Source organism: Nematolebias whitei, chromosome 4 (assembly GCF_014905685.2).
Source record: "Nematolebias whitei isolate Nwh7 chromosome 4, NemWhi1, whole genome shotgun sequence".
Lineage (NCBI taxonomy): Eukaryota > Metazoa > Chordata > Actinopteri > Cyprinodontiformes > Rivulidae > Nematolebias > Nematolebias whitei.
The window spans coordinates 4,305,653-4,319,363 of record NC_056501.1 but is presented as its reverse complement, the minus strand read 5'-3'; the positions used below and the strand labels follow the sequence as shown (position 1 = coordinate 4,319,363).

General features: G+C 39.7%; 1 protein-coding gene and 1 long non-coding RNA gene across 2 annotated transcripts in view; both read right to left on the bottom strand.

The window, feature by feature from the left end:
• Nucleotides 1-831, bottom strand: part of LOC119408355 — a 3,922-nt gene extending 3,091 nt beyond the window's left edge. The window contains exons 1-2 of the long non-coding RNA XR_005186733.1: nucleotides 808-831; nucleotides 336-404 (exon numbers count right to left, since the gene is read on the bottom strand). This is a non-coding gene — a long non-coding RNA (uncharacterized LOC119408355). The remainder of the gene's footprint in view (nucleotides 1-335; nucleotides 405-807) is intronic.
• The window catches only part of prom1a (prominin 1a), a 50,119-nt gene that overhangs the window by 8,087 nt on the left and 28,321 nt on the right, over nucleotides 1-13,711 (bottom strand). The window contains exons 12-20 of the mRNA XM_037675472.1: nucleotides 13,505-13,589; nucleotides 10,946-11,092; nucleotides 8,678-8,749; nucleotides 8,101-8,193; nucleotides 5,659-5,712; nucleotides 5,498-5,578; nucleotides 5,348-5,416; nucleotides 4,835-4,924; nucleotides 3,070-3,185 (exon numbers count right to left, since the gene is read on the bottom strand). Of these exons, the coding sequence (XP_037531400.1) occupies nucleotides 3,070-3,185; nucleotides 4,835-4,924; nucleotides 5,348-5,416; nucleotides 5,498-5,578; nucleotides 5,659-5,712; nucleotides 8,101-8,193; nucleotides 8,678-8,749; nucleotides 10,946-11,092; nucleotides 13,505-13,589 (807 nt within the window). The remainder of the gene's footprint in view (nucleotides 1-3,069; nucleotides 3,186-4,834; nucleotides 4,925-5,347; nucleotides 5,417-5,497; nucleotides 5,579-5,658; nucleotides 5,713-8,100; nucleotides 8,194-8,677; nucleotides 8,750-10,945; nucleotides 11,093-13,504; nucleotides 13,590-13,711) is intronic.

The window sequence follows — 13,711 nt, the reverse complement described above, 5'->3', positions numbered from 1 at the left end:
ATATATATATATATATATAATCTGCTTTCTTTTGCTGCTGGACTGAAGCTAATTACCTCTCACTTTTCTCTTTAAGTGAATAAAAGTGACATTTTCTGCAATCATTTATCCTTCCTTTTTTAATAAAACCATACAATAAAATATAATTTTATCCTTAATAAAAACTACTTTTTCCTGTCAGTTTGAATGCTTATTATTAAAAGATGAGCATAAGGGTGCAATGAATGAACTCTCTCTGCAGGCATGCTTTGGATTCTGACAGATTTTAATAATTAACCAACTTCCCAAGCAAACCTCCACCATCACATGCAGCAGGTGAGATAATTATAGTTTACCTTGTCATCATGGGGTTAGGAATACCTTGACAGCGCTCACTATGATAACCATTAATACCATTTTCCATACTGAAAACAAAACGTTGTGTACAAAAAAAGGGATGAAAACTGATAAGCAGGGCATGCTGAACTTTAATAAATGTATTTTATGAGAAGCTAACCATTGAAAGATTTTTAGGAGATAAATTAGCTCAGAGTGTGAACTATGGTGCTTTATTTACAGTGTAGTTTCTAAAAAACAGGTGGACTTATACGATAATAATTGCAAGAGCCCTTTATGAAAGGTATCGGGCACTTTTTTAATTCAGCACAGGACAGTAAGCCACACCATCCACCCACAAGAACAACTCGAAGCTTAAAAATACAAAACAGCACCAGGAATTCAGTAAACAGCTCTCTATGTACATGAATCAGGAGAAAAAGCAGAGTTATGGAAGGTAAAGTTAAAAGGGAGGTGGGGAAGATGTCTTACTTTTTCATGGGAATTGTCTCAATGCTATAAAAATACACACACACACAAAAAACAAAAAAAACCAGAAAAAATGTAAGATGTTCGGTGAAATAAATGCATCTTAAAGTCTGCTGCAATCCAGGAGGGATTACAGGCAGAGAGATGATACTGAAATCTGAGAAATTAAAGAACTAAAGCCAAAGGCCCGCAAAGGTTGGCCAAAAGGATCAGGAAATAGAATTAAAAAACACAAAGTGTGTCAGTGTCTCTGTAAAGTGCTACGTGCCTGAGAGTGAAGAATGAAGAAAGAAAACAAAAGGCATGGAAATGGAAACAGTAGAAATGGTTATCACAAAGTAAAATGCCAAGTCCCAGAAACAGAGGAGCTGCAGGAAGGAAGAAGTGGACAGAAAAGACATAGACAATAAACGAGCAGTACTTCCATGTCCCCCGCCGCTGAGGGATTTGAGCAGTGAATGTTTGTAGTTTTCTAGATGAATGTTTTTCTGGACTGGAGTGGAACAGGGAATGAAGTAAACTTTAATGTTTTTGGTGAAAGATATTCAGGTGGGGAGGAGTTACACTGTGGAGAACAGAGGCGGTGCATGGTGATGGATCCTGACGGGTGGAGGGGGCATATTATCCACCAGCAGATCCATTGGCCGAGCCAGGGGGTGGCCAGTGGTGGCCGTGGCCACCAACGAATAATATTGGGCCACCCAAATCATTTGAGGAAAGTATACTTTTAAGCACCAGCAGATCCATTGGCCGAGCCAGGGGGTGGCCAGTGGTGGCCGTGGCCACCAACGAATAATATTGGGCCACCCAAATCATTTGAGGAAAGTATACTTTTAAGCATCAACGTCAAAAGCATTTGTAGTGCGTGCTGGGGGGTCGGGTGGGGGGCACGTGTATGTGTGTGTGTGGGTGTGGGTGGGGGGGGGGGGGGGGTTCTACTATTTGAATAAAGTAGATGCCATTTCCTGCATTCTGGTGTAATTTGACGTGTTGCTAAACATTTACGTTTACCTCCATAAGTACACGCTTGATTCAATAACTGTTTTAGAGAGCAACAAGAAGTAGGCTGACCAGCAGCTCTCCTTGTGAGCCCCCACTCCCCCTCCCACCAGCACGTCAAAAACTGCTGGATGTAGTGCTAGCGGCGCACAACACAGACTTGTTAGCTAAGATGCTACAGACGTTGTGTTCTTCTTTACTCGCACATCCTAACCTCCCACCTCCATCAACAACTGCCAGCACTAAGCTAGCATGCAAAACAGAGGTATCTCCCCCTTTACCCCCGTGAGCACCCTGCCAAGGCAGGTGACCGAGGAGAAACGCTGCATGTGGCGTGGAGTTGTTGTAGGTAACCAGGAAAACCTGGAATGGATTTTTTGTGGTTTGAGTATTCTCCTATTAATCAAATGGAATGGATTTGTTCACGAAGAAATAGCAACAACGCTGGGTGAACCAATATTTAATGGAAAATGGGGGGTGGTGGGGTGTCTAAACAAATATTTTTAAAATGGGAGGGGGGGACATGTCCCCTTTACATATAGTTGTGATGATGCTTATGCTTTTAAGCAATATAAAAAACTAGAAAGCAGAGTTTCTTCAAGTGATTGGTGTGGTCGGTTTACATATATAAATGGTGGTGGCCATCTTGGATTTTGATGTGGCAACCCAATTTTCCACAGTGGGCTTTCTTATGCCTCGATGCACCAAAATGGAAGTCAGTAACTCACTTGTTTTTCAACTTCTCCAGCTTACAAGATGGATGCACATATATGGCAGTGGCCATCTTAGATTTTGACGTGACAGTCTGATTTTTGAAAGGGACCTTTCTTACGCCTCGATGTAGCCAAGCATCAAAACGTAAGTCGGTCCGTAATTTATTTTTTGAAGTTTCATGCTCAAGACATGCACGGACAGATGGAGGGTATTTCCAATTTCCTCTCCTGTCTCCACGACGAGGGACAACTAAAGAAGCTTTAGCTACAGAAGGAAACTCAGAAGTTTTTATTGTGTGTCAGACACAAAACTTTGATTTTTAAATAAAAAGATAAATTCTATATAAACACGTGGCGCACACAGGAAAGAGAAAAACAGAACGAAGTCCCAAAACCAGCTATTGTTTAGCTAACAGTTTATAAAAGCTTGTATTTTGAAAGTCTTACAATCACTGAGAGGAACAGAGCTTACTGACAAAAACAAATTAACTGCACTACAACTCAACATAAATATGTTTATTTTGAGGTAAACATAAAGAGTAAAATAACTCACTCATCGTAAACGTCCTCTGTGTCCATCCTGCGGTAGTATTTGGCCAGTTTCACTGCCAGTATGACACTGGGGAGCAGAAAGAGCGTGCTGCAGCCCAGGCCCATCCAGAAGGCGTTCTGTAGGAACGAGGACATTATTAACAAATACAATATTAATAAATCACTACAAAATATTAACTTCTAAAGTTAATTTAAGAGGAAATGTGAAGCTTAGCATTCCTTGATGGAGTTCATACATTCTGCCGCTTTTAATTCCAGAGTTTTAAACTAAAATAAAGTTACAACCGGTTTGGTCCCATTGTTAAAGACAATATGCACGATCTCGTGCAATATCACCAGATGTCACTCAGAGTATATGTTGTGAAAGACTCTCAGCTACTACTCCAGCATTTTAATAAAGTCAAGTTTATTTATATATTGTTTCACAGTGAAAGAAAAACATTATACAGTAGTCCCTCGCTACTTTGCGGTTCGTTTATCAGAGACTTTTTCTTTTACGGTTTTTCAAAATTAGATTGGACATGACACACAAATGGCTGATTTTATTAACCTTAATTTAACCTGGCAACTCCCACTGAGATCACAGATCTCTTTTGAAGGGAGATCTGGACCTGAAGGCAGACTAACGTGCATGTTTTTTATCTGTGGGAGGAAACAGGAGTACCTGGAGAAAACCCACGCAGCACGAGAAGAACATGCAAACTCCACACAGAAAGACCCCAGGTCCAAACGGGGATTAAACCCAGGACCTTCTTGCTGTGAGGCAACAGCGGTAACCACTGAGCCATCGTGCTGCCATATGAGGTAAACATCATGATGGATGAGCCGCACGATCGACATGGAATTTTTATTTTAAATAAATTATTTGAAATTATTTAGCACCTGCTGCACATTTATGCAGCCCATACTGCAGGATAAACTTCCTGCTGCAGCTGATCAGCTGTTCTCTGTGCAGAGTGGAGAAGTGGGCGTGGCCAAGAGCGCTTGCAGGTGGCTGAGAGCAGCGGAGGCAGGGAGCTGAATCATGACATTCTGTGCTCTTTTAGAGCGTTAAAGTTTAGAAACATTGTTTAGAATATTGCAAGAGTGTGGGAGAGGTTTAAAATGTCTATATATATATATATATATAAATTTTTATATATTTATAAATATATATATATATATATATATATACTAAAAAAAACTATTGATTAACTGATGAAGCCTTCCGGATCGAAGGCGAAATGTTTCAGCACAAAAAAAGAAACTGTCCAGATGACCTTAGTGAAAAATGTTGGATTGTATACCTGGATTATTGAGCATGGACTTTGTTGTAAAATAAACTACTACTTACGACTTGTCCTACTATTCCTACTTGGTGGTTTTTCACTTATCACGGATCTTCAGGGTACAGATCCCCTGCGATAAACAAGGGACTACTGTATATAAGACCCCATCCAAAGAAGAATTGCTGTGGCTTTAAATGCACTATATAAACAATAAGATTTCTGATTTGTTGCAACATATAGATGAGAACAACAGAGGAGGATTCAAGTGTTTTGCTGAAATTGCTTAAATTAAGCATCGTCAGGGTAGCAGCCTCATAAAACTTCGTTTCCCTGCAGAGCAGCGAGCTGGAACAGGTTTCACTACACACGATAGAGGTCATAATGTTACGGCTGATTGGAGGGAACTTGTGTAACGAAGCACAGTGAACAACAGCTAGCCACATGAAACGCGTTCATACATTTTATTTGTTTGTTTGCTCAAGTTCTCAGTCTGCTTACCATGGAGTCCACCAAGAAACTGCAGGTCATGATCTCGGCCGTGTCCAGGATGTTGCTGAAGGGCTTGCACTGTGCCACCTCCAGGGCCAGCTACAAAACATGGAAACAGGAAACATTAGAACGCAGCACACTCAACATCTCGCTCTACTAAATTCTGTTCCTGCTCGCAAAACTTTGAAAACAAAACGTGCCGCCAAACAACACTAAAAACGTAACGACTGACGGGGGAAAGTTTTATTGACATCTTTGAGATTCTGGGTAGAAATGTTTTGTCTTTTTTGTCCCGTTTGGTTGGAATTCCTTGGAATTGTTGCAGCAGAAACCAACGAGCCTCAAAGCAAATTCCTGAGATTTAAAGAGGCTGTAGTCGTTATATTTGGCCTCTCTAAATTTACTCCAAAACTCCAACGCAGCGTTGTTGTTTTCCACATTACGGCTCCACGTTTGATTCCAACACTGGACAGAACATGGACGCTGATTTTAACCCCACATCTTACAGGCACCGACACTTACAGACGTTTTGATCCATTCTATGTATTGACTGAAGTAACCAATGATGGTTGCTGTATATCTTCTCGTTTCCTGAAGACATTAAAGCACATTGTGAGTTTGATAGAATACATAAACTGATAATATAAAGGTAAAATACAATCACGTGGTCACCTGATTGATTAAAAGTGTGGCATTCTGGGAGATGAGGTACTGAGCGGCTTCGATGGCATCGAGGACAGCAATAACTTTGTTCTGCAGAAAAAGAACAATCGATGTTCATGAGATTATGATCGAATTAAGTCCAGATTGTGGATTAGGACTAAATCACTCACCGGAAGATCTGAGGCTGTTCTCTCCAGGAACCTCATGCTCTGGTTCAACGCACTCTTTAAATAAATAAATACATAAACGTTAGAGGTCGTTTTAATTCACACAGACAGACATTATAGAGATATGAAACCAGAGAGGATTGAAAACCAACAGTGACGCATGCTGAAGAGTTTTGTTCCAAAATTAAATATCCACAACGCAAAGAAATAAAACCACTCAACATAAAAACTGTGCACAACACAGGAGTCGTGTTTGTTCTTTAACGTTTCTTTAAGTGGATATTTGGTCATATTTTGGCACAAAACTTCATGGACAACAACAATAAGTTGTTGAAAGCAGTTTACAATGAAATACACACAAAAAGGAGTTCTTCACACAAGTTTTGTAAAATAAAATAACTTGTTTCTTTAGACGCTCTAGAGAATAAACAGACACTAAAAGTAGAGAACAGACATTTCTGCTTACCCTGGCTCTAACATATTTCTTGGAGATGAATAAAGAGAAACAAAAACAACAACAACATCATCACTAGAAATCCTTGATGAGGTTTCTAAGATTTAAACTGAAATCAGTAGAGAAAATGTATTTGAATACAAAATCATTCAGCTGGAGTCGTGGTTCATGTCTGAAAACTGCAAGTTTGGTTTTTAGGTTTATTTATAATGGGTGCATTTGGCTCCTCAGGTAATAGTTAATAAACTGATTAAGTGTTTGTGTTGTTTGTTCCGGCCTCATTGGTGCAAGTTTGATTTTAACAACATTTTCATTGAAAGATTACAGAGACGATATCAATGAAACCCTCAAAACCCTAACGTGAGAGACGGTAAAAGACTGAAAAGAATCAAAAACAGTTTCTTCTTGATTGATTTTCTCTGGAAACCACCTCCGCATTAGGAGTTAGTTCATACTTTGGTAAAATGAAATTACAGCTCCAGAACTTTTACTAAACAACAGCACAGACTCTTGGGCTGGACAGCTTTAAAAGACCTTGAGATTATGAAACACATAATAAAAAATGAATAAAAATAGTAACTAGAGAAATTGTATTTCCTGCGAAAATGCAATGTGAATGCTTATTGCAGAACATGCTTAAAAAAACATGCTGAAATGTAAATGAAATGGAAGAACAAGCCTACAAGTTAGCAGAAGAAAGCAGGAAGAACACATTTTACTAAATCAGGTTTAAATAAGCAGAAATTAGCACAAAAAATTAGGAAATTAGCGAAAAAAGCTGAAATTAGCATGGAAAATAGCAGAAAAGGCAGAAAGAAGCTTAAACTACCAGAAACAGAAGGAGCTGAAAAGAGCACATACAATGTGTAGTTAGCTGATAATTCTAAATTTAGAACAAAACAGCTAAATGGCTGAAATTGCAGAAGAATCTGCAACTAACAGAAAAAAGCTGAGAGGATCATAAAGATGTTAAATAGGCTGAAAGAAGCAGAAATAACTACTAAAAACTTGAATTTATCTGAAAACAGCTTAAATGAGTGAAAACTGCTAAAAGGATAGCTAAAATGCTAGTACAAGCTTAAATTAGAAGAAGAAAGCAGAAAGAACATGTTTGCCCAATTAGACTGAAAGAAGCAGAAAGCACCAAAAAGTGGAAATTATTTGAAAAAAGCTGAAATTAGCACAAAAAAAAATGTTAAGTGGTAGCTGAAACAGCAAAAAATGCTGCAACTTGCAGAAATCAGCTGAAAGGAGCATAACAAGATGAAACTAGCAGAAAAAGTTAGAAGAAGCACAAAAATGTAGTTGGCAGAAATAATCTGAAAGAAGCAAAAAAAAAAAAAACAGCTGAAATTAGTTGAAAGTAGCTGAAGAAAGTTTAAATTTGCAGAAGGAAGCTGAAAGAAGCTGAAGCAGAACAAAATGTGAAAGGATCAGTAAAAGGTTGTAAACACATCTAAAGATCTGAAGGATGTAAAATGAGCTCAACACATTTTCTATGAGAAAAAAAATGTCAGAAAAGGCTAAATATTCCATAAAGTTGCACCAAAACCAAAAGTCAGAGCAGGATTGTCCTGAACAAGATGAACATATTAATTCATGATTTGTTGCAACAGCTGAAAACTGCAGGACGAGGCTGAAAAACATATGGCAGAGAATAGATCACAATAGTGTGAACACTTTGTGAACATCCACACTGTTAAAAACTGTTTCAGGACAGAAAACGTCTAAATCAAACTAACGAAGCAAACTTCATCTAATGTTGGGTTTTGACTAATTCACACGACGCTTTGAGAATAGTTGCATTGTTGTCTCTAACTGCCTTTAAAGGAACGAGAAGTAAAACGATTATCACAGGGTCCATTTATTGCTATAAGAAACAGATTAGTACGTGTTTGTGCATCGTTTCTCTGTGGTGGATAGCTACAAGAGTCTGGTCCAGCCCAAACCTGAACGCAGCAGGAATCTGGGCCCTGCAGTGGGTTCATTACCATGGCTTGCTCCATCGGAACGATCTGCTGTCTGTGGATCTGCCTCAGAGAGCTGACATGGCCTTTGAGAGCCGTCTGCAGAGGTCCCCTGGGCTGAAAAGCACAGACACCACAAGTCATTTTCATCTTTTATCAAAGACCTGGAAGAACAGGAGGGCCATATTTTATGAAATCCCTTTTTTTTGTTAATTTACTGTCACATAATATAAAACAATTAGCATTTTTTCTTTCTCATCCATCAGATCTGTCAAACAGCGACACCAGGAAAAGAAACAAATGCTCTTATCTTATTCAGAGGCCATATATTTTATTATCAATGACAGGTGAGTCCGCAAGAACACAAGCTGCGACTTTGAGCTGATTCCTGCTTCGAAATGTCCATTTGCAGTTTAATAAACGTGTTAGCTAAAAGCCTGAGAGCAGTCGAACAGCACGAGAAGTCTGTTTGTAGGCATGTTGAAGGTGCTTGTGTAACAGGAACCACACTGCTAATAAGTAAATTAAATCAAGGTGTATGAAGGCAAAAGAAAATTACGGAATTCTTGAAGGAGAACCAGAACAGCTAACATCTTCTTACCATGAGGTCTGTTTGAGACTCCAGTTCTTTGGCGAATGAGAGCACATCGACTGCCGTTACTCCTTTATTCACCTACGGATGGGACAGAATCGTTAAAGGAGATCGTGTAAACACTTTGAGCAGCTTAATCCTTTCAAAGCCCCTGTGTGTTTAACCGGGTTAAAGTCACCTTTAAAGGTACTTCATCTTAGATCAACAGATGGAACGGGAATAAGAAATAAAAACAAACCATGAAAAACCAAGAAAAGCTCGACGGGCTTCAGGTTCTGCTAATTAAATAGTCTCTCTTGAAAATGAGTCTTCGTGGCTCAATGAGTCTAACCTGGATAAATTAAGGTTAAATAAAAATAAAAATCATTCAGCCGTAAGCATTCACTGCAGTTTTGCAGGAAATGCAGCTTCTTTAGTCGTTATTAATGATCCGAGTGGTTTTTAGACCTGAACACGTCTTCACTAAGAGAGCTCCCATCAGGTATCAAGACGCAGCTCCTGCGACGCCAGCGATAACTTCGACATTGATCCTCCATACGGTCGGTTCAAGCAGCTTCTAAAATCTCTTCATGAACATGCCTGGTGTGTTTTTCATAAACTGTTTTCTTCAATTCCGCCTGTGTAAAATAATGCCATCATTTATCATTCGCTGGGTTGTTTCTTTATTTGAGGTTTTATTTATGCAAATTTAACAGTGCAGTCAAAATGAAGGTAACAGGAAGTCCATTCCATGGTGTAGTTTTAAAGTGGACAGTGAGGACACAGAGGTTTTATTTGTCTAAAACATCTAGAAAAGTTCTGTTGGTTTTAGCACTCAGGTCTGAATCTAAGTGGACCTGACAGTCTGGGCAGGGGACGACAGCTCAGCTCTGCACGTCCGTTGCCTCGGCAGAATTGAATTTTGGATAAATGAGCTTCAGCGGTTCCAGGAGAACTCAAGAGTTCTGCGTCACGTCGCAGCACACAGCAGGTAAAACCCGACTGCTTCACGCCGACAGCAGAGCAGGCGGCAAATAGTCAGAGCCAGCATTTGTGTGTTTATGTCTGTTTGTTGTCAGGGACTGCCTGTCTGTTTGTTTGTCTGTTAGCAAAATATCTCATGAACCATGTGGATGAAGTTTAAAGAAACCCTCAAAGAAAGTGATCATTGAATCTTCATCTACAAGTGATTAACTTTTGGAGTCTGTCTGATTTACAGCCATCATAGCCAAATAAATGCAAAAACACAAAAATGATACTTTTACAGATACTGAGCTAGGATTCGGAGTAGTAGTAGCTGACATGCATCCCCGACACATACTCTGAGCGTGACTTCTTGTGACATCGCATGAGACTGCCATAATGTTATTGTCAGTTTGAACAAAACAAGTACAACTCTGATATTTCAAATTCAATTCAATTCAAAAATACTTTATTAATCCCAAACAGAAATTAAATGTTGTTGTAGCTCGTTATCCTCATTTCATTAAGAGATGTTACAGAAACTGATGGCTGTAGGCAGGAAGGATCTCTTGTAAGGGTCCATCCCACAGCGAATCCGAAGAAACTGGCCGCAGATGCGTCCACCCAGACTCAGGTGGACTCTGGTTACCCCGGGCTGCAGGACCTCCCCAATGCTGGGTAGAACTCCTCCCAGCAGCTGCCCAGCTCCTTGTCGCTGTGGACAGCCAGTTGCAGGTGCTGGGGGACAATCCCGGTCCTTTTGCTGCCACGAGCCGTGCTTCCTGCCAGTTCCAGGATCTCAGTGGTCAGGCACTTGAGCACAGTCGGCAGGGAGACGGGAATGCATCCACGGAGCCTCCTTTTTAACTCATTTGAGATTTGGGGCTGTAGCTGAGATATTATTTGAACTTTTGAGTTGTTAATCAGCTGCTTCTAGTTGTTAAAAACCACTTTGCTATCATGGTTACACATAGTAACAAATGGCCATAAGTAAAAAAAGTTTCAGTAAAAATCCTTCCAGCTGCTCAGCATCCGATACCAAAGGAAACAATGATCCAAAAAAAAAGTGATTTACATCCAGAAAAAGAGGAATTGAAGTTTCCAAAAGCAACACCTCAGAATGAAAGTAACAGAGCTGCTCCAACATGCAGCCACCCCAAGCGGTACAGTTCTACAATCAAGATTAATTAATTAAGAATTTCTTAATGTAAGGCATGAAAGGTGGGTTGGTACTGGGTGATATGCATTACTTCAAGGAAAGCAAGACCTTAAAATAATTGATTTATTATCTTTTAAGCTGATATACTGTCATGTTTTAATGCGTTTGTGTGTTACCTCTTCCAGGTAGTCGGCGTAGTTGATCTCTGACAGTCCTGCTTCAGAGAAGTCCCGGAGGTTCTGCTTCCCTTCGGCCTCTAACAGGGTTATCCCTCTCAGGTCAATCCTGACGCTCTCCAGCTGCCTCACCACATCTTTAGTAAACTGTAAACAAAATGACAAGATAACAAGCTTTAACGGAGATGTTAGATCTCATTTACTGTTGCTGAATGTCAAACATGTTAATGTTATAATAAAAACTTATTCTTTCATCTTTGTACTTTGTACTATCAACTCTAAGTTATGAGAAGGATACAAATGAAATGATAAAATTAACTCACTAAAAATTTTTGACAATAATAAGGTAAAATGAAGATGATGCACCTATTAATGCAAAAACAACTAAGATTTATTTGTATTTATGTTTAGGTTTTATCTTCACAGTAACCCAAGAGTTGATCTCAGAAGACAGAAAAAGGAAGCTGTCTGAAACACTCACTGAAAAGAGAAGACGTCCAACATGATAAATATCTACACATTTATACCCAATGACAGCTACAAGTCTTAATTATGAAAGCCTCAGATTTCAGGAAGTGCTTATAAGATTTTCTGGCATTGATGAAGACAAATGAAGGAGGTCCAGCAACCAATCAGCTGCCGGCAACGTAGAGCCGAGGATGGACTGCCAACGGGCGAAAAGGCACAGAACGTCTGGGCAGGAAGCTGGTCCAGGGTCAGCAAGAAAAAAAAGTAGAATATTATAATGTTTAAGACATATGCTTCATTTGAATCTTAATTTGATCAGCTGTCAGCACAGATTCTGGTTGGACCACAAAAATATGAAGTTAGTGCAGCCAAAACAAGATTCTGGAACATTAACTTTGCTTAACAGTTTTAGTTCAAGTTAAAATTATCTTTGCAGCTGAATGTGTTTTTTTTGTTGAATTTGATTTCCAAGATACCAAATAATAAAAAGCAAACTCAAAACCTGCCTTCATATTTCAATATATTTGGAAAAAACTTCCCCCACAAAGACAGCACAGCAGCGCAGTTGGTAGAGCTGCAGCCTCTCAGCGAGAAGGTTGCTGGATCAAATCCCAGCCGGGCACCTTTCTGGGTGGAGTTTGCATGTTTTCTCCATTTTGGCTGAGTTTTCTCTGGGTACTCTGGTGTACTCAGCATCAGAAGCGCTTCAATGTGGGGTACTGCAGGGGTCCATCCTCGGTCCTCTTCTCTTTTCTTTATACCTGCTACCACTAGGTGCTACTTTCTGTAAACATAACATTCCATTTCATTTCTACGCTGATGAATGTAAAATTACTTCCCTAGGAAGCACACTGGTGCACGTTCTGTTTAGCCTCTTCTTGACTGCCTGGCTCACATCAGGGACTGGATGGCTTTAAATTTCTTAAGTTTCAATGAGAAGAAGACTGAAGTCATGCCGTTTCCTCTAAATGACACAATCAAGAACCACCACATCGACTTAATGACACAATCAAGAACCACTGCATCGACTTTCCTCTCTAGCCCATTAGAGAAACACAGTCACAAATCTAGGAGTGATAATGGACCCTTACAGTCATGTAAATATGATTGTTAAATCCTGTGTTTTTCAGTTGAGGAAACTGTCTAAACTGAAGCCCAGACTGTCCAAAAATAACCTTGAGGCAGTAACGCATGCATTCAGAACATCCAGGCTTGATTACTGCAATGCACTTCTGTTTGGAATCAGTCGGACCTTCATCGCACTATTATAACTGGTTCAAAATGATGCAGTCTGATTTTTAACTGGTTCAGGCAAAATAAAGCACATTACACCAGTTCTGCCCTTCCTACACTGGCTCCCAGTTCACTTTCGAATTCAGTTCAAAATCATTCTGCATGTTTTTAAATCTCTGAACAGTTCTGCCCCCTCTTATCGCACTGATCTGCTGCAGCCATATGTTCCATAGCGCTCTCTGAGGTCATCAGACCAGATGCTCCTAGTGGTTCCAGGAACCCGTCTCAAACTCAGAGGTGGCAGGGCCTTCTCTGTTGCAGGTCCAAGACTGTGGAATGAGTTACAACTACATGCCAGGCAGGCTCCCTCTCTCACTAAGTCTCGTTTAAAAACTCATTTTATTCCCTGGTTTTTGACACAGTGTGATTTGTTTTTAATCCTGTCTGTACTCTATGCCTTTTAGTTATTATATTTTTCCATTTGGACCTATGTTTTTATCCTGTGTCCTTTGCTCGTTTGTTTTTCCTGTACAGCACTTTGGTTGGCCTTGCTTCTGTTTTAAGGGTTTTATAAATAATGTGGTATGGTATTCCCACAGACCAAAAACATGCATGTTAGGCTGATTGGTAACTCTAAAGTGTCAACTCATTTTGATCTAATTTATAGCACCATGTAATGGGTGAACAGCGTGAATCCTGTTTAAAGCCTGGAAATAAGTTCTTGTTTTACCCCCCACGCTGAATAAATCATGGTTTTATTATGTTTAAGGTTTATTTCTCATAATTACCAAGTCCTGAGTACCAAACAAGCTGCAGCTTGACTCAGTGCTACTTCTGCTTCGTGTTAAAGGAACTAACCAGCGTTGTGTTCAAGAAAGAAGAAATGTTGAAGACTTTGTCCAGACGCATGGCGGAGTAGATGCCTCTGTTCTTTTTGCAGGTACTGTTAATGAAGACAGCAGAGAAATGAGAAAAAAGGAGAAAGACAAGTTAATACGGTATAAATTCAGTCAAAGTGAACATGTTTGCTGCCACCAAGTGAAAGTGACTGGAAGTACAAAACTA